Source organism: Patagioenas fasciata, chromosome 1, assembly GCF_037038585.1.
Source record: "Patagioenas fasciata isolate bPatFas1 chromosome 1, bPatFas1.hap1, whole genome shotgun sequence".
Taxonomy (NCBI): domain Eukaryota; kingdom Metazoa; phylum Chordata; class Aves; order Columbiformes; family Columbidae; genus Patagioenas; species Patagioenas fasciata.
The window spans coordinates 158,351,355-158,379,306 of NC_092520.1; the positions used below are offsets into that span (position 1 = coordinate 158,351,355).

General features: G+C 42.4%; 1 protein-coding gene across 1 annotated transcript; it reads left to right on the top strand.

The window, feature by feature from the left end:
- The first annotated feature begins 355 nt into the window (after positions 1-355).
- On the top strand, positions 356-27,129 carry ISX (intestine specific homeobox). Its single transcript, XM_065836249.1, has 5 exons — positions 356-527; positions 7,823-8,065; positions 21,344-21,495; positions 26,106-26,222; positions 26,893-27,129. Exons 1-5 carry the CDS (start codon positions 356-358, stop codon positions 27,127-27,129), a joined length of 921 nt encoding a protein of 306 aa, XP_065692321.1.
- Positions 27,130-27,952: the final 823 nt, after the last annotated feature.

Sequence of the window (27,952 nt, forward strand, 5' to 3'; positions counted from 1 at the left end):
GAAGAGCACACCTCCTCCTGGGATGGCCATGCGATTGTTCAGAGTTCCGCAAATCTGCGCTGGCCAGGGGATGTTTGGCAGTGGGTGGGGTTGATAGGACTTTTCACCCCCACTTCTAGTGCTGCCTTCCCCAGACACGGGACCACAGGTCTTGATCAGCAGAGAGGAGCAGACGTGTGTGCTCACTCGTGGATTGCCTTTGTTTCTCCTCCTGGTGCTCCTGCAGGTCAACCGGGCACGGGTGGGGGGAGACACGCACTTTCCCAGCTGCATGTTTCTTGGGGTGCACCAAGAGCCAAGAGCCAGGAGAGCAGGAGCAGAGGACTGTCTGCCCCGTGGCCACTTTGGCAGGAAGATGACAGACCCTCAGGCACGTGCTGGCCAGAGGAAGCCCAGCCTGTCCTTTTCCATTGAGGAAATCTTAAAGAAACCTTCTGCCAGCACCGCCCTGAGCAGTGAAACCAGGAACAGAAGTAACCACGCTGAGAGACCTCCAACCCTAAAAGCAGGGTCACCATTGGCCTTTGGTAAGTACGAGTTATAACACTTAGTTAAAATGCTCCTTTCTTTTTAACTCCTAAAGCTATCCCACATGATTATGTAGAATTTTTAGACTTTAGCTTTTGTAAAAGCCTGGGATTTCCCTTAGCAGGTACAAATCAGTCATTATATCTACAGAAATAATCTTTACAAATAATTCGCTTTCAACCTCGCAGTAGACTGGACTCTGCTGCCAGCCTTTGGTGGCATTTTGTACATTACGAAGCCCCAGTGTCATTGGAGTTGCGGGTATGCAATCTGAAATGTTATTGCAGGTAGCTCTCCAGTAACAGTGAGAAGTGCGTACTGTAAACAAATACAACATCCTGGTGTCTTTCCCTTTTAAAAACAACACTCTAGTTATTTAATAATAATAAAAATAATAATAATAACAACAACAACAACCTGTCATAAGGAAGGACAGGCATTTAAATTCAGGAAGCAGTTCTAAAACTGCTTCAACATAATGAAGTTGTTGCAGTTTCACTTATATTAAGAGCTGACCGTTGTCTGGAATTACAGCCAAATCTCATATCACCACCATTTGCTGATAAATTTGACCATTCATCCTCAAGCAGGAGAAATGATCTGTAAGGGTAACGGTAGCTAAGGAGCATTAGAACTCAATTGCTGGAACAAGAAAAGAGAAAGCATTTGTGTTTAGTCATTTCTCCTTATCATCAGGGACACTAGGTCCTTTCATGAACTAAATAAAACCATATAGTAGAAAACTAGCATATCTTCAGTCTTAGCAAACCAGTAAGTACATTAGCCTTTTTGACTTCAGTTTCCTCAGTTTAGTTACTTCAGCCCTGAGTGAACTTTTACCCTCACAGAAATTGTCTCTGTCTTTTGTTAAACAAAGATCAATAGCCAAAATTTTCCAAATCTAGTATTTCTTCTTTTTTAATCTACATCTTTCATGAAAATGAGGTCACTTATGTATGTAAACACATCCACTTAACTGAAACATGACCTGTAGTTTTGACAGAAAATTTTTGCTTACCTCTCACTCAACTGCTTTTAACAAAACTTAATGCTACACTTTATTTTTCGTAGCACAGAGACATGTTTTCGTAGATCAGGACCCCATTTCCCAGGAGACTGGATGAACCATCCAGTAGTAAGGGAGAGAGCCTTTTTGCAAAAACCTGGCAGTCCAAGTAGCCATTGCTTATTTGGATAGTTTCAGATCTTTTTATGTCCAAACTGGATACCAACCTGGACTGGGAAGCAAAACCTAAACTGGTCAGGAAACTACAGTGAAGTGAGCACCACACTCACCAGTATAACATTAGTCACCAGCTGGGCCTGAGCCCTATCCCTCTAACGCTGCCTCTCAGCCATGCTTTGCACAAGATTTGCACTTGCTTGTTCACCTCGGATGCAGAGTAACTTCAGTTGCTCTGTAGGGAGCTTGTTTCCTGACCAGGGGGCAGAGTCAGCCCACAGCACATCTCACAGCCGTGGGAGCCCCAAGCACTGGGGCTGAGCATGCAAGCACTGCCTTTGTGCCAGTACCTGTGACTTTGCACAGAAACATGTGTATGAGGAAAAGGGACAGTGTGATGATGAATTTTCGCAGAAACGTAGGATAACTGAGGCTGGATGGGACCTCTCGAGGTCATCTGGAAGTCCAGCCCATTGCTCAAAGAAAGGGCAGTTTCAGTGATAGCCAAGGTTGCTGAAGGCCACAGCTAGTGGTGTTTGGCTCTTTCACCCCTAGTCCTATTGAAGGACTGCAGCATTTAGAGGTTTCCTAAAGCTGCCAGTGCAGATTGCACCTGAACAGCAGAAGACCCAGGCCATGTTTCGAATACAGTCCTGAAACAAGAGAGCACTTGGTAGTTCGTAGAGGCAGACAAGGACATAGCTGATGCTGGTGCAAGCGTAGTGGGGCCCATGTGCCAATGGAGCCCAGGTGCCAGGTTGCCAAGGGGGGAAAATGCTGGTGTGAGCTCTGTGGGAGTGAGCTTTTGTGAGCTGAAAGTCCTTTCCAGAGAGCCCACAGCAGTTATTTTGTGCCATTGGATCCAAAGTGAGACAGATAACACCATTGTAAATGAAGTCACTGTTGTTCATATCATGGACCATATAGCTGCATTTCAACAACAGGAGACTCTTCTCTGGGAACAGAGAAGCGTGGCAGAGATAGGACCTATTTAGATTAAGTCTGTTTTGCGATCAATATGTTGAAGCCCTGTTTCACTGCGTGTCTCAGCTAAGCGTGCTGCTCCAAGCACAAGGCCTGACAAATCTGAATGCAGGATGTGGCAGGTTCCTAGGATTGCATTACTGCACTGCTAGTGCTGTCTCATCCCAAATTGCTCCACCTGAGAGTACAGTCAGTTTTTCACCTTGAAAGCGATGCAGGCGGAACAGCCAAGCCTTGCCTTTGACTTCATCACCTAGCCAGAGAAAGACTGTAGCTGTAGCAAGGGAATATAGTGACTCTTCTCTCCCCTGCTAGAAAGCAAGGTTGGATTAATATACTTAAGGCAATGTAAAATGTTAACTAATGAAAATAGTATGGAGGATCACCGAACTGTCAGTAGAGCTGGGAGAACAGGAAAGCCACAGAAATACTCCAAAATGTCGTTGTGTGTTGCTTTTGCCATTGATCAAGAATGTTTAAAAAAGAGAATGAAAATGAAGGTTTTTTGCTGTTGGGTTCTTACTAACACCAAAGAGATACCTAAGTTTATTACCCTTTACTTTCTCAGCAGAACTGCCAATTTTTGCAGATAAGGTTTATTTATTTCAGAAGTGCAATACCCTATGCTGTACATCTTGGGATAATTGCTGCATTTCATCAAAGTCATGCAACTTCATGCCATATAACACTGGCATTAAACAAGTTGAGTAAATAGTCAGCCATATCTAATTTGGCTCAGTCAGTGAACAGAAATGAGCTAGGGAACTTGTTGGAAATTCCAGGATGGGCCACAAATTCAGCTTCTTTCCCAGAACAGTTCAGCAGCAGCAAAGAAGGAAGTACTACAGGTCAAGGCTGAGTTATATCTTACTACAGATTTTAAGAACATTTTCCACATCCAATAGGGTATGTATCTGAGCCAAGGTATGATACATATGAGAGCAAGACCTGGTACCTCACACATACTCATGACTACCATAAGTTGGATACCCAGGCCAGAAATTATCATCCAGCTCATCTACTGATCTAGGCAGTCTATATACCAAGATCATGATTGTCCTGAAGTCTAAATCTAGCCATTAAGTGCTGAGGCGATAGGTAGGACCAGAGATCCAGAAGATGCAGATTATCAGAAATGAGGGACAGAGACAAAACTTAGCCTGGAGTCTTTTCCCAAGAAAACCCAGGGATGCTGGATCAGATAACTTCTAGAAGTTGCTTCTAACCTGCATTATTTTATGACACTTTAACAAAAACAAACAAACCAACCCAAAAAAATGTTGTGTACAGTGCCAGTCTTTCACGGAAAGCTGAAACAGGACTTGATTGTGTATGAAAAGATTTCTGGGTCTGACTCCTAAGGCCACAGGTTTTTGGGAGTGTAAATCCAGTGGGACTTGGAATAGGAGTGTGCAGGCTTCTCAGGAGTGTGCAACTTCACAGTTGCAGCGTCAGCCATTTGTGAGTTTACTGCACAAACACAACTACCAGACGACCTGGAACTACAGCTGTTTATCTGAAGTCTACTGAAGTTTCCACGTTTTTGAAAGACTCTTACCAAGCTAAAAAAAAAAAGAATACTGAACAAGCAGACATATTAGTATTCAGTCTATGCTTTCCCCTCTCTTCTTGTTGTCACAGTCCCTAGAAAGGATAACCATGGCCTTTACAAGGGACACAAATAAACACCCAGCAAGTGCTGATCTCCCTAGTGCCAACTCTTTCATTTTAAATAGAGAAGACTAGCAACCCTATTTTAGAAGAACTACTTCTTCTGAAATCCCTGGGAACTTGATTTTAATGTGCTTGAAAGTACATCTGAAATGATTGTTCATTACTCCCCCAGTTTCTGCCAGTGAGGTTCCACCAACAGGAAGTCCTTTATCAAGTCAAGAAGAGCTTGGGATGAGGAAGTTACACCTGGGAAATTAATAGCAAAAGCAGTAACAGATACAGACATTTTGTCACTCTGCCTGTGTTATGCCTCATTATGTTAAGGATATGCAAATTAATAGGAATATAACTGCTACTTCACACACTAATGTCGATATGGTGATTGTTTACTTCACCTTTAGCAACACCCCACCCAGCTTTATTGCAAAAGACGAAACTGCTGAAAGAATATAACTGAACAGATACCACCTGGCTGATATCACCAATTTACCCCACCTATTACAATGGAAAACAACCCACCTTAAAAAAAAAAAAAGGGAAGCAAGGGAAAAACAGCACAATAAAAAGTTGTTTGCACTTCACAGTGACATATTCTGTTCACAGCCTTAGTAATACCCTAAAAATCATAAGCCTTATGCCTACAATAGGTCTGTCTCTCTCCAGTGATTGCACAAAAAGGTTTAAATGGAACTTAGGTCATTTCAAATAACCTCTTGCTTCCAAAAAGAAATCTTCCTATCTTGCCCGAAACTTTCCATGCTTTCCTACGCAATTGAAGGTCAAGCCAAAAAGACCGTTTTGAGCTACAAGCCAAAGTCATTTCTATGCACAATAGTAACAAATATCTCATGTTGTGCCAGGCTGAAATGTCATTGCCATCCCTGAAAAAACAAAACAAAAAAAAACCTGCATTCCCTGGAGGAAATTTTACCAGCTGGCAATTCATAGGTATTTTTTAGAGTTCTCTGCCAGAGTCACATGGATAGGCACTAAAAAAAAAGTGGCTGGCCTAAAGAACTACCACTTCAGACGGTGTCCTTGCTTGTTCAGGACAGCAACCAATAGAGCAGGCTGCAATGCAAACATTACTTCAGGATATAAGCACCATCAGTTCTGTAACACATTCATCTTTGCAGGTTCCCATCTAACAAGGCAGCGCAACTAGTCCTTAAATTACAGATGGGGGATTGAGATAGAAATCCCAGGCTGAGAACCTATGCCAAAACTGGTGCCCTCTGAGTTCTTGAGCAAATCATTTAACCCCAGCCCCATGCTAGTAACCACTCTATCTGTCCTCCTCTTTTATCCCACAAATGTTGTTCAAAACCTCACCTGTTTTCCCACCAGAAAACTCAAACCCAGTTGATCCTAAAGAAATTAAATGTGTTTCATTTTGCACAATATGTCTCAAACACAGAGGTAGACCTCATACCAGTTTTTTTAAGGTCAGCATGGCTGGACACATGCAATTGTGTTTAAAAGTTTACACAATGATTGGCGATAATTTGAAAAGATAACACTTGAACAACCATCTTTTATTGGCATGAGGCTTTGGCTAATTTCCAGAGCTTTCATAGCTGCATTTTCTTGATGTCAGTGTCAACCCTCCATAAAAATCCTGTTGTGTGGGCTTTTACTGAGGGCAGAATAGTGAACTTTGTCTCCAGATGTTATAATTATCATTGCTCCAAGGCTGGTTACAAATAGAACTTGTTATTTCTTCAGAAAATAAAACTCTGACAAGCCTAAAAAGTTAAATGCTTTGCCAATTCTAGATACTGCACCAGAAGTAAAATATATGTTAAAAAAAATTGAGTGTATTTCACTACAACCCGTTGTAGTGAACCCCTACTGCTATTTAGAAAAGAGAGGGGAAACGGGGGCAGCCACAGGTGCTGCAAATCCCAGAGCCTAAATGTGGGTGGCTGCTCAGGAGTGCAGTCCATTCTTGCGTTAAGATTCTCATGTTCTTTGGTCACAATAGCAGAGAAACCTGTGCTGTTACATTTTCTTCGGGGTAATGCTAACCATGGAACCTACATTCCCCAGTGGGTTGATTATGCTTATGTGTTGCCTCTTACTCCACCTTCCCAAGTAAAGAAATCCAGGCACGAAAGAAAACTAGATTGAATTCCAGGTTTGCCATTGAAGCAGCATAGACCCAATTATCTTGTCTCTGAAGAATCAAGCCTGAGCCTTGATTGCATCTACCAAAGGCAGAGCATAAAGCACTCAGAATTGGGGCTTATGGTGAGGTTTTAATGTAGAAAAGAGTGGGTAGGAGAATGGGAGTATTTGGTATACCTCTCCTGGGATGCAAAAAGCCACAGACAACCCACTGCCTTAAACCACGAGGCTTCCCAGCATGTTATACTTCAGTGCATGTCTTCACAAGGTCTGCTTACCTTTATAAGGAAGAGTAAGGACTCATACTATATTCATGAGGGCAGAAAACTAATCTGAAAAATCTTTTCTATGCCCCTGCTACACACGGAGATGATGGTGTTAGTAATAAGCATGGCAGAAGAGTGGTCAAGGCTTCTGTGACCAATTTCATCACCACGCAGGGCCAGATGTCCTAGCACATGTCACCACTGGTTACTGCTAAGGTGACTTTCAGCTCCCAGTGAGATGGTTTATAATGTCCATGCTCAAATCTAAACTAATGTTATGGTTGCACTTCATTAAAATGGGCCAATATGCACTTGTCTTATGTTTGTCCTGTCAACAAGAGTGTGCAGGTAATTTCATGAAGATGAGTTGGCTGTCAGTACCCTCCTAGATAACACCAATGTCACCTGTCACAAAGGCAGATGGGAGGTGTTGACAGCCTGGGAAAAGGCTGCCTTTAAAATTACCTAGTGCCTAAATCTGAGCATCAGGCAGTGCAGATGTAGAAAAACAAATGGACCTGAATCAGGGAAGACACTGACTTTTAGCCTATTCTCTGGCCTATCTTCCTATAGGATAGATGTACCTACAGGGATATTTAAGAAAGGAACAGATTTTTAAAAGCATTTGGGATCCAGCAAATTCCACAGTGATCTTACCACAGATTTTCAGAGCAGCTCCACATCTACTATCCTTCTGAGTTCTTCAGAAGAGGCAGCCATCAATTTGGATACTGACAGAGAAGTTGAGCTTTCTTGATCATTTGATTGTGTCTCCTTACCTCTGTGGTCCTTTTTTGAAAATCTCCCACAAGGACCATTCAAAGTTTTACAGTGGAAGGAAGCAGAGAACAGGCTAGATTTTGGGGATCTTGCCCCTGCAACATGGGGTCATCCTGGCATTGATGCACAGCACAGAAGGTTTAAGGCCATTTTACATATGATCAGGTTTGAATGTTAAAGTGTCTAGACCACACCTGTGCTTCTTTTTTCAGACAAAATGAAAGGTGTGCTAAACAACAGTTGCTTTATCCAAAGCTGTCTTGTGCTGTGTCCTTTGCAGATTCCAGCAGCAGGAGTCAGTTAGACTGTGAGTTACCTTCAGCCAAGATGCTTCTCCCTGCCATGTGTGCTACACCCACGGTCGGGGCAAAGAAAGGGCAGGCAGCTCACTGCAGGAGACCTAGTGACAGCTCAGCTTCCCTCCTGAGTGAGGACACAGGACATGAACACTTGGAAGGCAAAAGAAAACATGAGGAAGAGGAAGATCAGCTGTGCAGTTTCCCAGTGGACCATCCACCTCACAGTGAGTGCCTCTGTATCCCAGAGTATCAAAAAACACAGCTGGTATCTTACAGTGGTGTACATGGCAATACCTGTCAGCAGACATCACAAATATTTCTACTGCTAAGCTCCTGGCTGCGTCACAGGGATGGTTCTTCAATCACACCATCAAAAACATGGAGACTCACCCTTTGAGCCAAAGATCTAGCTCAAGCCTGTCAACCCTACCAATTTTAGTGATAGAGACTGCTTTGGGTGTTTATTGCCCTGCCACTAGGGGTGGCAATCTATGGAGTTACCATGTTCAGCAGCCTTGGTCCCTGTGTTGTGCAATGCCAATTTAACAGGAAACGGGCATTGCACAACCTGGGCAGTGAGGCTGCTGAACATGCCAAATCAGCTCGATGTGTTCAGTACCCCTTGGACTCGCTGCACAGGTGATGAAGAGGTCATGAGCATGCGTACAGGCAAACTGTTGAAGCGCAGTAGGTCTGGCACGCAGGATGCATCAGGCACAATTTTAGAGCCTGGCCATGTTGATAGATGTGCTAATTTCATTAGTCACAAGCACCAATAAACAGCAGTCTATTGCTTAGCCAAAGCAAAGGACAATATAAGCATACTTTGCCAATATGTTGCACAGAGACTTTGAGCTAAGAAGGATGCATGGTACCTGAATAAGACAAGTTCCTAATAGACAGATTGCAATTTATTAGTAGCATGTGACAAAAACTGCTGTAAGTACTTGGACTTTTAGGAAAGGCTAATAGAGACAATTGTACTACACTCCAGAAAACAGGTTCTCAGCAGCAGCAGTAAGGTGTTTCCTGCATACTTTGTTATTATTTACTTCATTTTGAAAAAAAAAAAAAAAAAAGCTATTTCAATTAAGTCCATTGAAGAGTCCTAATGGGCTCATGTGACCGCAGATGCAGGGTTACTCAGCTGGTTTCACTGTGATCCACACCTCTAAATTGGCCCATACTCTGCAAGTTGGCAGAGGAAATACATTTGAAACAAAAGCCTTGTTCCTGCTGCTGCTATAGTATACATGAGCCTTGTGACAGGCTGCTGCCACCTCCTCCTGCAGGAGATTTTTTCTGTCTTGATGCAGAGAGAAGCCTTGTAAGATAACTGTACATTTTAGCCTATCTCTGCCCTGTAAGCTGCAGGCAGCTGATGGCAGCTGGGCAGTATCACGGTGGCTCTTTGCAGAAGAGCCAAGGCAGTATTTGTCTGGTAGTCAGAGCTGCCTGTGAGTGCTAGAAAGGAATATATTTCATGCAGGAGGGAGTCACACCAGAGATTGCACCAGAGATGGGAGGTGGCTTTCCCAGGGTGACAGAGGAGGGAGGTGGTTGTCCCAACTCAGCACTTAGCCTCATTGACCAGCACAGTGGTCGATACCAGCCTCATCAGCAAAGCAGGGAAGGAAATGTAATTATCTGCACAAAACTGAGCTGAGCCGAGCAGGTGCTTTCAACGACAACTTATATTTTAAAGGCATTTTAAACAAAATCCCTCTGTTCCCTGGTGGCAGTGGGGTTTTGAAACCAAGCAGAGGTTTAATGATCTGCCATTTTCTAGGCTACCGGTTCCCGCAGTTGCTGAGCCTTTGATAGAAACTGGCTGAAGGAGGGGGGAGGATCCTAAAGCACTGGACTGGCGTTTTCCCCACAGTGCACAAACAATGATGTTTCAGATCCTGTTCATGCACTGTGTCATTCTTAGCAGAGAGCGAGAGGCCTGGGTTTAAAATCCTTTCCAACATCATAAGCTTCAGCTTTCTTCCTCCACTTTGTGTTAGAGGAGAAGAGCTGGCATCTCTTTTTCTCCTGCCTCTGGCTGTGGCTGGTGTCACCTTTCCAGGACAAGGCTGGCAGCAGTGCCTGCAGGAGAGGTAGACTGGCACCATCCTTGGGAGCAGTCTGTAAACCTTATAGCTCGAGCTGGTAGCAAATGAACTTACGTTCCCATGTCCATCAACTCTGCAGTGCTTCAGAGGTACTTTCTGCATGATGGCTATGGGACAGTTGTGGGTTCTCTAATGAGGCACCCAGGCAGTGCCAAATGCCCACAACATTTGCCATGGAGGTGTCCCCAAGACCTCATCATGCCCACACTGAGGATGCCTTCAACATGCACCCAGAGAAATGACACAAACCTCAGCGATGAGAGAGCTTTCTGATATGAAAGACACCAGAAATAATTGGCTGGGTGTTCCCTCATTCCTTTCTCACAGACTTCGTCCATCTATCTAAAACACCTACATAATTTGTGAGGAAGGGCTCTGACTAAGCATACACATCTATATAGTTGTCAGGGAGCAGAAGAAATCAAGCGTGCTATGCAATCACCTTGAAGGCAGGAGGGCTGGGGTTTGTCTTGTGCTTTTTTGGATAGGAGCAGAAAGATGATGAGAAGGCCATGACAATATGCCCTTTATGGGCATATTGAGATACTGAGAGCACCTGACTGTGACTTTGAGTGTCTATTTGGAGCATATTTCCAGGCAAGCCAGTAACACTGTAGTGTTCCTAAAAGCTTGATTTTCCCACAAATCAGCTTCTGTGACTAAGCAGTTTAGAAATGTAGTGTCATTTAAACTAAATAGATTTATGCCCTTATCACAAATCAGTTACAGGAAGCAATGCCTCTTGCACTTTGAACTTACAGGCTGCATTGCAAGCAAAAAGAAAAAAAAAAAAAAGCCCTAGAGATATGCTGAAAGTAACATTTAATTTTGCTAAGTCCCCATTTGAATTTCCAAGTCCTTGTTCTGAATGTTGCGTGCTTTCTGGAGATCATCAAGTCCAACCCACCTGCTAAAGCTGGTTCACCCAGAGCAGATCGCACAGGAATGTGTCCAGGTGGATTTTGAATGTCTCCAGAGACGGAGACTCCACAGCCTCTCTGGGCAGCCTGTTCCAGGGCTCTGGCACCCTCAAAGTAAATAAGTTTGTCCTCACACTCAGATGGAACCTCCTGTGCTTCAGTTTGTGCCTGTTGCCCCTCATCCTGTCGTTGGACACCACTGAAAGGAGTCTGGTCCCATCCTCTTGACACCCACCATTGAGATATTTATAAACGTTGATGAGATCCCCTCTCAACCTTCTCCAGGCTGAACAGACCCAGTTCTCTCAGTCTCTCCTCATAAGAAAGATGCTCCAGACCCCTACTCACCTTTGCAGCCCTCTGCTGGACACTCTCTGGTAATTCCTTGTCCTTCTTAAACGGGGGAGCCCAGAACTGGATGCCATACTCCAGATGCCGCCTCATCAGGGCAGAGTAGAGGGGGAGGATAAACTCCCTCGACCTGCTAGTCACACTTTCCCTAATGCACCCTAGGATACCATTTGCCTTCTTGGCCACAGGGCACATTGCTTACTCATGGTCAACCTGTTGTCAACCAGAACCTCAGCTAATGCTGCTTTCCAGCAGGTCAACCCCTAACCTGTACTGGTGCCTGGGGTTATTCCTCCCTAGGTGCAAGACCCTACACTTGCCCTTGTTGAATTTCATCAGGTTGTTCTCTGCCCAGTCCTCCAGCCTGTCCGGATTATGCTGAATGGCAGCACAGCCTTCTGCTGTATCAACCAGTCCTCCCAGTTTCGTATCATCAACGAACTTGCTGATGATACACTCAGTCTCTTCATCCAGGTCATTGATAAATAGGTTAAACAAGACTGGACCCACTGCTGACATCACGGCAACACATCCATGTAAACCTGCAAATTAAGTATTGACCTCTCACTTTCCTTTTAATTCCTTCTCTCCGTTCTGTGTGATGCCCTTGGGACTTGACCAGTTCATGAGAGCTGAGGACTGGAGGCTGTGTGTGTGCACCGTAATGATTTACATCCAAAAGCAGTGGATAAGTGTGCCCAGCATTGCACGTGGGTCATGGTTCCAGTCCCTTGCTCCAGCAAGGGAGTAGTCAGTGCCCTGGAGAAGCCAGATAGCAGCATCACCTTAAGACACCAGCAGATGCCACATCTTGTGGGATTTCTTCTCTGGACAGTAATTCAAGGGCAAGGTAGATCAGGATTCCACAAATGGATCTGTCTAGTAGTTCCACCAGAAACTGGGGTTTTCAGGCCGTAGAAACAACTGGACAATGTTGTTTCTTGAAGTTCATACCTCCATTATTTACTGTAGAGGAGACTGCCATAATGAGTCAACATCATCCAAATATTTCCATAGCAGAAATCCTCTGCACATTGCTGACTGAGAGCTCGAGGATCTTGTTATTAATCTAATAGTTTTATAATTATTATAGTATCTTTGATCCCAAAGCATATTAACAAATTCTGGTGGCAATTATCATGAAGACAACAGGAAATATAGAGGTAGTCTCAGTCCTGGAGAATTTCCAGCATAAGTCATGTCCCCTCTGTATTGATGCCAGTTGCAGGCATATTTAGCTTAGTGTTTATGTTTTCTCTGAAGCCATAAATTCATTTGTACTGTTCATTTGCGGACAATATGGTCAAATCCATGTATCCCTGTGAAACAGAATGGTTTATCTCTTGCAGACCAGTCTTTTCCCCAATATGCTGGCTTACTTTAATGCATTTATAAAACACCCATGAGACAATGAAGCACTGTATAATCACAGTCCCAGATAAATATCGGCTGCCCAGAATATGCTAGTGGGACTGAGAGAAAGGGCACAAGCATCCCATTGTCCTGCATAACAAAAGGAAGCAATAACAAATGAAAAGGGAAAGCAGGAGGAAAAAAATAAATGCCTATATATATAATTTTGCTGCCATTAGCTGTCTTAGCAGTCTTCTGTTTGTCAGTGTGAATAGTCTCTGCAGCCCTGTGTCTCTGAAGTGCAGTATTGCTATATACATTTAGAAATGCAGCAAACCATTGACCTTGTTTTGGTGGGTTTATCTGGGGCATTGTTGAAGGCTGGTTCTTTGTTTTTCTCCTTTGAGGAATGTCTGCTTATAATCATACCCTGGATATTAAATGAAAAGCATGAAACCCACTTCCTTTACTCCCACCCTTCAGACTATGTTCACACAAAGTCTCACTGATGTAAGCACTGAAGAAAGCAAAGCTGTCAGCAGTTGGGGGGAACTATCATAAATTCTGTTTCTGTTGCTTCTTCATTTTTTATATTTTTAAAGCAAATATTAGCATTCAACGCTTTCTTCCAGCAGCCCCTTCTTTCCTGGGAATTTTGGATCCAAAGGGTAATTTACACAGAACCCAGAGGTTAGTTTGTTCTTTATAGTCAAATCTGTGTAATGTGATCACTTGTAAAGTTGATGGCATGTCTTGATAAGCTTATTTCAAAGGTCTTCCAAGTACTTACTGGCTTCTCCTAAATTGTCTGCGAACTTTCATTACACCTCTGAGATTTGGTACTTTTGATTACTGTTCTTTAAAATTGAGGGCAGACCTTTTACCTATTGTATTAGCAAGCACTTTATGCTGAAATGGGAAATAGCAGAGACTACACACTAAAGTAATTATGGAATTATGCTTTCTTGGAGGGAGCACAGACTCTGAGCCAGGGATGTAAACAAGCACGCCTGATTGATGTCTAGAGGTTTGCAGGAACAAATAACCACAAAGAGCAGGAAATAAGTAGAAAACAAGCTGTCTGTGCAACCTGCAATAATCTCAGCTTTCTCCATAGGCAAATGGTTGTTTTCTGACAAAGCTGGTTGACTAGAGAGCACAGGGAGAGTGGTGGGGACCCTGTTTTCTTCAGTGTAAACCGTTATTGGATTAGGCTGGTCACTGCTCTCTCATGTTTAAGGTGAAGTTGGGCAGCGGATGAACGTTCACAGACAGTAAGTTTCGAGCACGAGATTTAGCTGAATGGGGAAACTACACATACACCTACACCAAATCCACTTTGACCTGAAGGAGTTCATGAAGGTGCAGGTCATTTAGCCTGAGTACAGATCAGATATCAGGTGATGGAGACTAACACAGGCCCATGTCAGTTGGGGTCCCTCAAACCATGCCCTTCATGCTTCTTCCTCCAGATATTTTGCAGATCACTGGCTGTGCCAGTTATGCACACCACCGTTTCAGGACAGCACCATTTGCAAAAACTCTTATCTCTCTCCTGGCAGTTAGGAAGGGTTATATTCATCAGGTTGATGGTGAGCACCCTCCTCCGCAACAAACTGTCCACATGAATGATTTGATACATACCATCTACTCCTTGACGATTCCTCTGACAAGCAGACTAAGAAATTCCCCTGGCCACTGCCACACAGCTTGCTTTAACAGGTTTCTGGCCTGGTATTTTTAGCATTCCTGCTCACACTGCCTCAAGTCTGTGCTTCTCTGCATTTCAGCCTTGTTGTCAGGCGATGAGGCACTGAACTCTGCACCAGGGTGGAAGCAACTCTCCATCAAGGAGTTTTGGACTGAAGGGATGGGAGACAAGCCTTTAAAAGTTCGAGTCATGCCGCTGTGTCTTAACTTCTACAATGCCTGAGTGGCCAGCAGCTGGATGCTAAATGCTGCATTAGGCTAGCAGGAGGGTCTATCCAGAGCACATTGTACCCTTCAAAGCAGGATCAGTCTTGCTGGTTATGCCAGTCCTTCTTAACAAAGGCTGGAAAACCACTTTAATAAAGATTAGCCACACTGCCACATTCCCACCTAAATATTGACGCAGAAGCTCTTTTGCAAACTGGGAGCCATCTCTTTAACTATGAGAGGGACTTCCATGGGCATATCTCTATATACAGACAAGCATGTTTTGTCCTAATGCCATCAGCACTCTATAATAATTCTTTGATAAAGTTGCAATTGTTTTTGCTGTGGGCTTGGCTGCCATGAGCAGAATATCACCACAACAGAATAATATTCAAAAAAGCCACGGGAAGGAACTGCCTGGGATACCCACATACCTGTAATTGGTTGCATTAAAAAGGAGAGAGGAACTTCTTTTAAAGGGGCTAAAAGGGAAAAACAGAACTTAACCAGATATAATGAGGCTCTTTTTCAATTCCCGTGAGTTTCTTTCTGAGAAACAAATGGTACAGTCAACTTTGTTACACAGAGAAAAATATTTTTCTGAGATTATGTAGCTAAAGCCACTTGCTTAGATGACTGGATTCTCTCTTCTTGTCAAAGAAGAAGCAAAATCTTTGGATCTAGTTACCGCATACCATGAGAGGGTGTCTGCCCAGAAATGACAAAGAGAATTGCAGCAAGATAAACGTATCCCACTAGTTTTCAACTACCTAGATTACATACTCCAAATATGTGCCAGCACTGACTTCCAGCCCTTCTCTTGGGTTTTTAGTTCCTTATTCCTCCAGTGTATGCACCTTTGCAATGACACCAAGCGAGCTTCATAGAGTCTTAGCCTGACAATAGGCAAAGTGCAAATGGGAGATGCAATTGCAGAGATCTCACCAAGGTAGCATTTGTCTACTGGTTCAGGTACAGTGGGCAGCTGAAAAACAGGCCTGCAAGGTGTACCATAGCCTATTTAGCCTGGAGAAAAGGAGCCTAAGGAGAGACCTTCTCACTCTCCACAACTACCTGAAAGGAGGTTGTAGCATGGAAGGTGTTGGTCTCTTCTCCTGAATAGTAAGTGATAGGATGAGGGGAAATGGCCTCAGGTTGCGCCAGGGAAGGTTCAGATTGGATATTAGGAAAAATTTCTTCACAGAAAGGGTTGTCAGGCATTGGAACAGGCTGCCCAGGGAAGTGGTTGAGGCACCATCCCTGGAGGTATTTAAAAGACATGTAGATGAGGTTTTTAGAGACATGGTTTAGAGGCAGACTTGACAGTGTCAGGTTAACAGTTGGACTTGATGATCTTAAAGTTCTTTTCCAACCAAAATGATTCTATGATTTTATTATTTGACTACAACAAAATACAGTCCAGATTTAATTTGCCCAAGTATGGCATTGCTGAAGCTGGGTATGTTTTACATAGCAAACTCAGGTACAAGCAGTAGTCTTCAATATTGATTTGCTCATGCCTCTAATATCTTGTGATTGTGTTATATTGGACAGTGGAAATAAGTTTTAATGTGCTAAGCTAAAACTGTGTAAATGAGCAATTGAAAATCAAGGTCTCTGAGCTTAAATTCCCTTTTTTAGGAAAGGAATTATGAGGCACCTTCAGACCATGCAGATATTTGGGGATTAGAGGTCACATAATAAAGTAAGTTAGGAGGGCACTCTGGAGACCATCTTGTCCAACCCCAACTCTAAGCCAGACCAAGCAGGAATGCTTAAATCAGGTTGCTTAAGCCTCTGTCCAGTCAAGTTTAGAATATCAAGGATGGAGACTTAGCCTCTCCAGGACCACGTCAGACTACCTTCATGGTGAAAACTTTTTTTCCTATTATGTAATCAGAGTTTTCCTTGCTGCAACTTGTAACCATTGATCTCATCCTTTCACTGCACACCTTCAAGAAGAATCTGTAATTCTACAAAGTTCCAATGTTTCAACTTTCTCCAGGTCTGACCTAGTAATAAAGCTAGATCTGCAGAGGACAAATGGAACCTGTTACTGAATTTAAAGGAGCTATACTGCCTTATGTACATGAAGAATCTGGCCCTTCCAATGCCAACAGTAAGGCAATGTATAGACAGCTGTATCTCTAAGCATCTGCAAATGCTGACATATGTAGCTGCCTGGTATTTTCAGGCTTGGTTTCAGCAGTCAGCTAACCTGCAAATGACTTCCACAGAGCATAAAAGCACACTTGAATATCCCCAGCTTTTACATAGAAAATAGCTCAGGAAACTCAGACAGAGTCTTATTTCCCCAGAGACTATAGAGCCATGTTTGTAAAGCCAATGTTACACTTCCAACACTTTCTAGCCTTATATCTTCCACCCACATTCTTTATTAGACTGCAATTCTGAATGCTGTTGTTTGCTATGGGATCTCTAAGCTAAGGTCCCAAGGCAAAGGGAAGTATCAAAGCTACAGTCAGAGAAAGTTTCATCTTGCAAGGGAAAATGTTAATATACAGCCCTAGATTTTTTGTATTTTTTCATAGATTTTTTTTGGGGAAAAAAATAGAGTTACTCATTACTTACAGAAAAAAAGTGCTCTTTTACATTTCCTACTGGCAAACCCTTGATTAGGTCACAGGAGTCTATTTTGTCAGCAATTTAATTTCATTTCCAGTTGAAATCAAAGCCTGTCCTTCAGTCTCTACTGGCCCATAGCTGACCTCATGTTGTTATATTTTGTTTAATATGATGAGTTTCAGCTTTGAAAAATCTGGTTTCAGTAAGATTGACACTTCTGAGCACTGTGTAGATCCTTCCCTTACATAAGAGTTTTGTCTATAAAACAGTTCACCTCTCAAGAAGGAAAAATGTGAAGGATGTAAGAGTGAACTGATAAGGAGTTTATTTTGCCTATCACCAAGTTTTCTGGGTCATTTTCATACCGAAGAAGCTGGTATGAGACACCAGAACCTCACAAGTTTGATTTTCTCTGAAGCCATGCTCTCTAATCCTGGACACTTCTTAGCTGCCAGTGGACACAGTACAGTAAGATCTGGCAGACCCAGTCCCCATCCCCTCTCCAGCAAAACTGGGCCTGGCAATGGATCTGGCTCTCAGGTACCATAAGATGACCCAGCTCAACTAAAAGTTTCTTCCCAAACTTATACCAGCTGTGTTCTTTGTAGGATAGACAATGCAGCTCCTTCTAGACTCATGATCTTGGCTACTGAATGTGTACCACACTTTGGCCCTGTAGAGATGGTATTGCATGGTTTGTAACAGCTGATTTCTTCAGTCTATCTAGGCTGACTAATCCAATGGACTCTGCACTAAGTGTGCTGCCAGCACCCACAACTAGTTAAGCTGGTAGCCAAGGACAGATACCCACTTTATCATCTCTGTCTCCAGTATGTATGAACATATTGTCTATGGAGAAGTCCTGCAGCTAATATGACCTAATAATTCAAACCACTCCTTTCTAACCCAGGTAGTATTCTCTGGTTTAGGCACTAAAAGTCTTGGCCTTGGCTTTGATTCCACATTATGAAGAGGAGATGATGGCTGTCATCTTCTGTGCTCATAGGCAAGAACTAATGATCGCTGTTTGTATGGTGCCTATTGCCATGACATCTGATACGGTTGGTCTTTGACATTCACTTCAATCTCATCATGGTCCACTTCAGTCATACCATTTCTCTGGAGTCTATTTAATGTATGAGACGGAAGAGTTTATACTGAGCTAAATCATTATTTGCTATACTCTGATAGAATACTAAAATACACTTTAAAAAAAAAATCTCTGATGTGACCTCTGAGATTTTAAAATGTGGACAGTTTCTTTCTTGCTTTGCATAGTCATGAAACTATATTTCAGTTCATTAATCTAATCAATTTTAGAAAAATTATGGGGCTTTTTTTGCTAATTCAGAAATCTTCCAGGAGGTAGGTAGGTTTGTTCTCTTTCTCCTGGAGGCTTTCTGATTGCTAGAAGGTACACAAACTTCCTGGGCACAGAAAACATGGCAGAACAAGAACCCTGACAGCATCCTGAGTGTTGATATACAGTTGGGACCACAGGAACAGGGATGTGGTCATGGTTTGAGCTTGGATCTCTTGCTCCACTCAAGAAATTTTGGAGGTGAACTGCACCTTCTCCCAGATTTTTGGAGCTGGTCTTCTATCCTAGATCGAAGCAAGAGCTCAGCTCAGTGTTCAGGGAGACAGGACATCTCAGGGACGCCTCCATTTTCTGAGAGTGTGACAAAGTCAGGTCAAACTTCACTTGTTACTGGGATCTGCTATATGAATTGCCCTGTGCTAGAGAAATATAAATGCCATCTGTTGCAATGATACAAATATAGCAGAGAGATTCATTAATGTATGACAGAACATGATATGCTCAACAAGATATCACCTTGGTACTCAATCTCACCTGTCTGCAGCATCTCCCAGGAAGATACGGAGGCCAGCCCCCACAGAAAGGTGTGAGGAGAAAATATTCCAGACAAGAGACACAATTACGAACCATTAGCTTTACCATATCTACAGGGGATGTATTGTTCTGAGATTCATATTCTCAGCACTGATATTTTCCTCTTAATCCACGTAACAATAAATCCCCCTTACAGTCATCTTTTGGGAATGTTCAAGTAGATGCAATTTTGAAATCATGGCTTCTTAGGAGACAATGCTCATTGCTATCTTCAGCATAAGCACACAAAAATATTTCTCATTTCAGCTCTCTGCCCCAGTAGTGCCAGCAAGAGTCAATGTAAATAACATTTTTCCTTTGGGGCTGAAGCCGGTGCTGCAGTCTGATGAGTAGTACTTTGATAAGCTGGTGAAGAGTTTAATGGCATGGATTTAATTGTGTTGGACATCATCTTTATTAGGCTGTTTCTGAGGCATGGGAGTATTGACAGTGTTTACGATAAATGACATTCCTCAGTTATTCTTGCATGGCTGGTTTCATTTCAAAGTACTAGCAAGGTTTAGAAAAGATGAGATATTCACAATGGAATATATTCACTTACTGGTCCCCAGATATTGTGTCCTAGGCGTCTTCCTAGCAAGACAGTGGACAGAGTTTTTTAGTCCTTATTTTCTGTGTCAACAGAGTCACAATGAGGTTTTGATTACAGAATGAAGAATGTCATTTTCTGGTTGGCACAGAGCCCAGTTTATACTGGCCAGGGTGTTTAATTACTTTTTTTCACTGATTCAGCCCCCAAAAGGAAAAGTTTATGCTAATGGTTGAACAAAAGGTGGGGGAAAAGTATCAAGTCTCTTTGAGGGACTAAGCTAACCTCTTGTTAACTGTTCCTATTAGGAAGCATATGCATCTAGTTACATACTATGAATTGGTAGTTGTCATCAGACCGTGAAGACCAAAAAGTAATTTTCTTGAGCAACATCGTGTCATTGCCAATTACTTTAGGTCACTGAGTAGCAAGCTTATCCTAGTCATTACTGATATTAGAATTTTTGTGCTCCGATCAGACTGCAGTTTTACAAGCCAGTAGAAAAAAGCCCTGTGACTCAGAATGCTTGGGCCATGGCTTTTAGCACTGGTCATTCAGTGTCAGCTGGCAGATACTCCATATGTCCACCAGAGAGTATTTCAGCCGTGGGACAAGGCTGAACTCCATGTTCTGCAGATCAGCTACCACAGCTGCCACTTCTGCTGTTCCTTTCTCCTCCTTTTTCCAAGACATCAGCCCTTCAGCATCATTTCAGAGCAATCTAGACCTTATTCTAACTTACACCAAGTGGCCTAAAGAGTTCAGGATCTAAATAAAATACCCTGATCTAGGAGGGCATTTTCAAAACAGTGTAAGACTGCTGAAGGAAGACTATATTCTGCTTCACAGTAGGTGAAAGAATGGAGCAATTTAAGACCCCCCTTAGGAATTCACAGCACCCAAAGTTCCCCATATTCTGATCCATTTGTTTTAAGGCCTTGTAGCTCTTAAGGTTAAGCTTGTTTAGAAAATCCCTACACCACAACGGTGCAGTCAGGAGAGTACCGTGACTTTTCTTTGTAAGGTAACATTTTTAACACCATTGTCACACTGCAGTGAAACTGCTGGCTACCCCTAAATACTGTTAAAGGAAGGTATGGGAAGAGAGCAGCAGTCAGTCAGGCTGGAATGGTTGGCTTCGCTCCACAGCGGTCACACGTTTTGGGTACTCTTTGATCTTGCTGGCATAGAGGAGGAGTAAATTTGTCAAAATCTATAGAGTGACAATGGAATATGATAATACCTTAGAGCTTGAGGAAAGCTTAGTAAGAACAGTATGACATGAAAAGATAGGGATGGAAAATTTATGAGCTGAATAAAAATGGTGATTCATTATAGGCATGAGAACAGCACCAAGACAGAATGGAGTATCTTCTCGTTCATTTCATTTACGCTAAGGGTTTCTTCACAAATAGTTAATAAGTGATTATAAATCACAACAGATGTGTACATGTGACAGACAAGAGCAAAAAGGGGTCAATGATTGGTCCAACAATAAAAGACATTGATGACAAACCCATTGCAGGGCTAGTGTGGTTAAAATTAAAATACATCGGGTTTCATAGTTGTTGACACACAGTGCATTAATGGGGTAAATGGGCACTGTTGACTCACTCGTTGAATGATAAAGGAATTCATTCACATTCACTTCTGGGTCAGGAGACAGTCACCTATGTTAAGTAGATTTCTAGAAGGTGTTGGAGGTGCCATTCCAGCTGCATAGCAATTTAGAGAAAATGCTGGATATCTGAACCTTCTTGTGGCCCTGTGGCCTTTTCCTAAAAAATGTGATACATCTTTCCTTTTTTCCACAGTTGAGAGGAAAGGGAAACGGAGAATTCGGACAACATTCACAGCAGAGCAGCTCCAGGAACTGGAGAAGATTTTCCAGGTGACTCACTACCCAGATATCCACGTTCGCAATCAACTGGCAGCAAAGATAAACCTCCCAGAAGCCAGAGTTCAGGTATATTGTGTCTCCAAAAGTCTACGCTTACTGTACCAACTCTTTATTCAGAGTATGCTCTTAACAGTTTATGCTTTGGTGACAATGGTAATGAAATATGTGACCTCTCCGTTACCTTACAGAAGGAGCTAGTATCACTGCTCTCCTTTTACACATAGGGAAAAAAGTATTTGTCACCCAGCTGGAACTAGTCAAATGGGATCCATCAAAGGGTTAACAGGAGCTCTAAACATACTAAATGCAGAGAAAATATGAGTTTCAGATGGTTATGAGCAACCTGTTGGACTCTGTAGTGACAGAGTGGCCATTTATGAATATATTTATTAATCGTTTATCAACCTTTCATAGACTAATGTACATCCAGTACAAACTGTCATCCACATCTATCTTCTACAGGGTCTCAAAAAAGGTGAAAATAACTGCCCAAATGAAGAGGTTTGCTTACTGTTCTGTATTTTGATATCAGAGACTATAAATGCCCTGGCTGTAATTTCAGTGCATGAAAACTAATCCAGTTCCCCCCAGCTGTAATGTAGTCTTGCTGACTGAGCTCAAAATTGACCTCAAATGTTCATTGCGCAAGAAATCTGCTACATTGACATATCTATATATCTATATAGATAGATATCTATATAGACATATATAGATAGATATCTATACATAACTGTGTATTGGGACTTGGTGTTGTTTACTAGGCACTGTTCTGATTATTTTTGCACAAGGCTGTTTCTATCCTTGCCGTAATGCTAGAGTCATCGGTGTACTTCTATGCACATATCCCACTCTAAGAATCAAAGTTCAACATAGAGCAGTTTATTGACTATGACATGCCTGGGACAATTAACTAACTATGGTGATATTGCCTCATACTTAGGTGACAGGGAAAACTGGAACAGCATACCCATAATATGCCCATTAGTGATATCAGTGCACCCACAATGCATTTCCAATGATATAAAGCACAGTCTGGATTATCAGTCAGTGTTCCAAAGAGAACAGCAAACCACATGAAAGAACAGGACAAGGACAATCTTCTGTTTAAAAAGTAATTTATGATCTGAAGTGGGAAAAAAAAAAAAAAAAAGAAAAAGAGTTATCATGGGAAACATAACATCAACCTGAGATATACACAAAGGAAGTTAAAAGCACCTTGTGTATGAATTGCAGTTGGCAAATACCCAATTCAGACAGTGTTATGCACGACATAGGGAATTCTGCATTTGACCTCATCTTGGCTGATAAATTGACCACAGAACTAAAAATTAATAGTGGCTATGGTACAAGTTGCAATTTTTTGTATTTTAATTGATTGCATTTGTCAAATATAAATGAAATAGAGTGCAGAGAATTTGTATATGCTCTTGGTACTTTGAAATAATAGTTTTGACAAAGAAAAAAGCAGTATAAGTCAAATTACTTCAGTGAGATAATTTAACTGAATAAAAAAAAAAAACAAGTGAGCAGCCCTTGGGCAACCCAAGTGAAATGTTCCATAACTGTACAAAAAGATTGTGTCCTCCAATCAAGAAAGAAAGCTATGATTGCTGTGAAATAGTTTAAGTGGGTAGATGGAATTATATCCCTGCATGTGTGCATGCCTACATGCAACACAAAATGAAGAAAGATGGATGAGTAAATGTTAGGAAAAAAAAAAAAAATATATATATATATATAAAATGAGTAAGCAAAGCAGCAGAATACAGGTCAAAGCTTTGGTAAGAAAAACTAAGGACCATCAGAAATTCAATAAAAGTCCATTAAGAACAGAAAAAAAAAAAGTGAACAACTATATTTATATTTGTTACTTTATAGAAACAGTAAGGTTGTCAAGGATAATGTAGAAATGGCAGAGCAGTTCAGTCATAATTTCTGCTCTATCCTTGGAAATATGTCAAGTAAGGTGGTAGTATCACTTTCCATAAGGACAATGTTGAACAGCAGCTGCTACAGACAGATATATTTAAACCCAGATATCTAGGTGACTTGCTTCTAGCAGTTCTTAAAAAGCTGCCTGAGAAGCACTTTGGGTCATCAGTGTTGATATTTAGTAGTCCTGGAGCACAAGAGAAGTTCGAGGGGCCTTGAAGAAAGTTAATGTTATGTCAGTATTTAAAGGGTAAACAGGATGACCAGATAATGACTGGCCTGTCAGCCAAACATGGATTTCTGGCAAAGCAGTGATAAATCTGATATGAGTCTCAGTAAACAAATAATTAAATAAAGGGTAATATATTTCTTATCAACACTGACGTATGGAAAATAGATGTCGTTAAACTCATGTTTTTATGATGAGATTATTGGCGACAGCTTTAAACTGAAAAAGGATAGATTTAGATTGATTATAAGGAAGAAATTCTTTACAATGAGGGTGGCAAGACACTGCAACAGGTTAGCCAGAGAAGCTGTGCGTGTCCTGTCACTGGAAGTGTTTAAGGTCAGGTTGCACGGAGCTTTGAGAAACCTGATCTAGGGAAAGATGTTCCTGCCAATGTCAGGAGGGGTTGGACTAGACGATCTATAAAAGGTCCTTTCCAGCCCAAATAATTTTATGATTCTATGGTTCTATGTTCCTGTGTATTTGGTTGACAAAAGTAATAACATCGATGGCATGTGACTGTAAGGACCTTGCCTTGGATCAAGAAAACAGAGCAGATGAAGATGGCACATGCTAGTAGACAAAACACTAGGTCTGCAACAGGTGTCCAACTGCAAACGAGGACATTTCAAAGGTGATGTCTCACAGGAACCATTTACCGACACAAAGGTGAATTTGGACTACATAATCAGTAAAATCTTTAATGGTAGTGCAATGAAATGGTAAGAAGATTATGGGACTGGAAAATAACTGAAAGGCTGACTCTTTAGTACAGCAAGTTCCGAATCATTGGTTATGTGTCTGCAAGAGAACAGCAAAGGTGCAATCTTACAGAGCAAAAAATGGAGGCAGTTCCTACAACAATGGGGCACACCAGCCTGCCTCTGCACTCTATTTTGGTTCTTGTTTCCTTGGACAACCTGCTGACTACTGGGAGGAGAAAGGAGGCTTTGTGAAGTCTCAGGAAGGATTAAGCAAGCACTTGTCCCTGGTTTAAGTACTGGTGTGACTTTCTTGAACACACGTTGGAATACTGTGCTCTGTCTCAGTGCTGTAGCTCAGGAACACTGGAAAAATGGAGATTAGTAGCATGCAGACAATAAAGTATATCAGTACCCTGTTATCTGTGGCAGACAGAGCATGGAGGAATAGTTTTAAATCCCAGTAAAAGAAATTCAGAGCAGGCATCAAGAAATCATTTTAGGGGTAAGGGTGCTGGAGATCTGATTGAGCAAAAAAGAGCATTTTGGTCTGTAAACACAGCTTTTCCTTTATTAAAAAAAAAATAAATCCCTGAAGTGAGGACTTGTTCCATGTGCCGACTTTGGAAGGTGCACTTCAGAGGGTGAATTTTGGCTTCAGTCCCCCCTCTGCCCTCAATAACTTTGTTGGTGTTGAAGAGTCATTTTTATGCTGCTGTTTCATCCTGCATGGTAGAAAGGGAATGGAGCAGTTCATACAGATTAAGCAGTTTTCAAACACATGCGAAGCCAGATAAACAGGACTGTCCTTTCAGTAACCTCAGATACTGCTAACTACCAGCAATATAACAGAGGGCTCCTGACATTCCCATTACTTCCTAGGCAAGAGTTGAAGAAATAATTGAGCTGCTCATTACTGGGTTTAAGATACATACATATTTACATCCAGCAGCAGCTGGTTTCAATCAATAGCACCTTGTGTTCATGTGAATCACTCACCTAGGAAGAAATTTTTGCATTCAAACAGTAAGTTCCTAAGCCAGCTAAAAACTACAATGAAAGGGGGATTCAACTTTTCACAACAGTGCAACAAGATGCACTACTGTGGCTGCACAATAAATACTTGAGCGCCTCACCCAGAAACCAGACAGGTCAAATCAGCTGCCATATGAAAGAAACTCCCTTGAGAAAATTAGTTATGTGTTTTCCAGTGCAAAAGAGATCGCAGATAACATATTCAGACTACTGAGTGATTTAGAAGGTGGCATCTCCTTGGGTCTTTTGCTTAGATTCCCTACATGAATTTCAAAATGTTACCAGCTAAATATAGGAAGAATCCTGTTACTACATTTCCATGAATGATGCAAAACATCTTGGTGGTTCTTTTCCCAGTCTTGGGAAACAGGTTGAAAGAGTCCTATCTTGCAACAAATCACACTTCCTAGGGAAAGCAGAATGTCATGTGCCTTGACTGCTGCAAAGCTTTGACCACAAAAGGGTCTGCTTTCCCAGGAGAGCCCTGGAAGAGCTGCTGCACCACATCCCACTGTCTTTCCTTGAACAAGGAGATCCTAGCTTCTCTGTGAGCTGCAAGAGAAAAGAGGCTGTCGTGATAGTGCAGAGATCCCACAAGCTATGCGAAGGTGCTGTGTTGAACCCAATGTTTCCCTTCAGGTTCAGTCCCTGGCTCTGCTGAACTGGAGGTCAATGTTTTCTGATGCTCACTTACGCAGTAGGGAAAGTAGCTGGATGTGAGCGGTTCCTCCTTCATCTCCTGTTCATTTCTGAGCCTTTTCTTTCTTGCCTGTATCCAGATCTGGTTCCAGAACCAGCGAGCAAAGTGGAGGAAACATGAAAAATTTGGCAACTTTGGTGGCCTTCAGCGTCTGACAGAAGCTGACTTCATTCCTGCTCCAAAGTCAGATATCACAGTGAGTATCAGAAGCTACATATAAAGCCACTGAGGGAGAAAGCGGTATCCTGCATCAGGTCACCTCTTCACATGGGACTATGCCAGACAAGGAGGACTGGAAAAGAGAAAAATGGCAACACAATGAAGATAAATCACAGAAAATTCAGTCAAATAACACACTTTTAGGAATAAGTGTTTCTCATGAAATGAAACCTATTCTGTGAATATGACATGGGGTTTCTATTGCAGATGATCCTTCCCCATTTTACCATGAATCACACTTTGGATCAAAATCTTTACCACCAGAAATTTCCTGAACAGGAAGAAATATCACATTTGCAACTATAAAGCCATACTTCTTTATAGACAGTCAGTATTTCTTTACAATGTCCAGCCTTGTCAGGCTGATCAGTGCTTTTTGCCCTTGATCCATGTCCTTGCTAAGTCTAGGGCAGTTAATGTTATCTGGCACACAGACTCTTCCCTGTCAGGAGTTTTTCCGTGGCTAAAATAAAAGGTATTTCACCCTGCTTCCTGGGTGACAGCATGTCACCAGGTTTTAGGGAGTCTATTCTAAACTTTCCTTCTTAATTACCGAGCACCAGGGAAACAAACAAGGTTGGTCGTAAATTGTATCTAACTAAAAGTCTGTATTGATTCACCTGAGACTTCATTTTTATTCTTGAAAGGCTCCTAGCTTGATGCCAAGAAAGCTCACTGCTACCATCCCTGCCGTGGGATACTCCTCACCACCGCAAGGGCAGCTGACAACTGCCTGGCTCCCCAGCACGTTCTCCTTCGTCCCCCATCACTTGGAGCTGCTACCTTTCCCAAAACCGTACTTGCTCTTCAATGTCCTCCCCTCTGACGGCACACCACTACCCCACAATTTGGAAAGGAGCAGTATCTGCGCCAGTTCCACATAGAGGAGGATATGGGGGAGTGGGAAACTTTGGGGGCATGCTTTTCTCACTCGTGACTATTTTGGAAGTGTGCAGTTCCTCTCCTCGAACAAGCCTCCTGGGACGATGGGTGGCCTGTGGTGTGAGGTCAGCTTGCTGCAGGAGTGCCACCACAAGTCACCACAGCCTGGCAAACATGGGCAAGAGTCACCATGGACTGGGAAGGAGCTTTCCATCTGCCCAAGGAGCAGCGTGCTCTGTAGAAACCCAGCCGATCAACTAAGATCCTCTCCCTGGGAGGACGGAGCACCGAACAGCCCTGCAAAAGGACTAGGGTTTTACTCAGCCCTGAGACAACGCTGGATGACCCTATTGACCTGGTGGCTTTGGGCAGGCAAGATGCCTGCAATGAGGTGTGTGTAGCCCCAAGGTACAGCCAAAAGGTCTTTCCTCCGCAGGTTTAGGTCGCTTTCCTCATACATTCTGGTCCTCATGTGCTGCGGGGTGCAAAGCACATGTTTAGGTCAAAAAATCAAACTTTCAAGATACTTTTTTTCCCAAGTAGTCAATGAGGGAGGGGGTTGGGTTTGATCTGCTGTCTGTGGTTTTGAGTTGAACAAAGGGGCACAAATACAATTTGAGCTGAAATACAACAATCTGAAAGGGGTAGCAGTGCTGAGCCCTGGATTTGGTATCATGAGTCTCTGGGGGAAGAGTTCTTCATCTGGTTAATTAAAATGCTTATGAGGAAGCCTCTCATTTTTTGACCTGAATTAAGAACACTCAAAAACCCCACCAGAAACAATAATGAAAAGAGACAGCCTGAGTTTAATCTGCAAGAGATAAT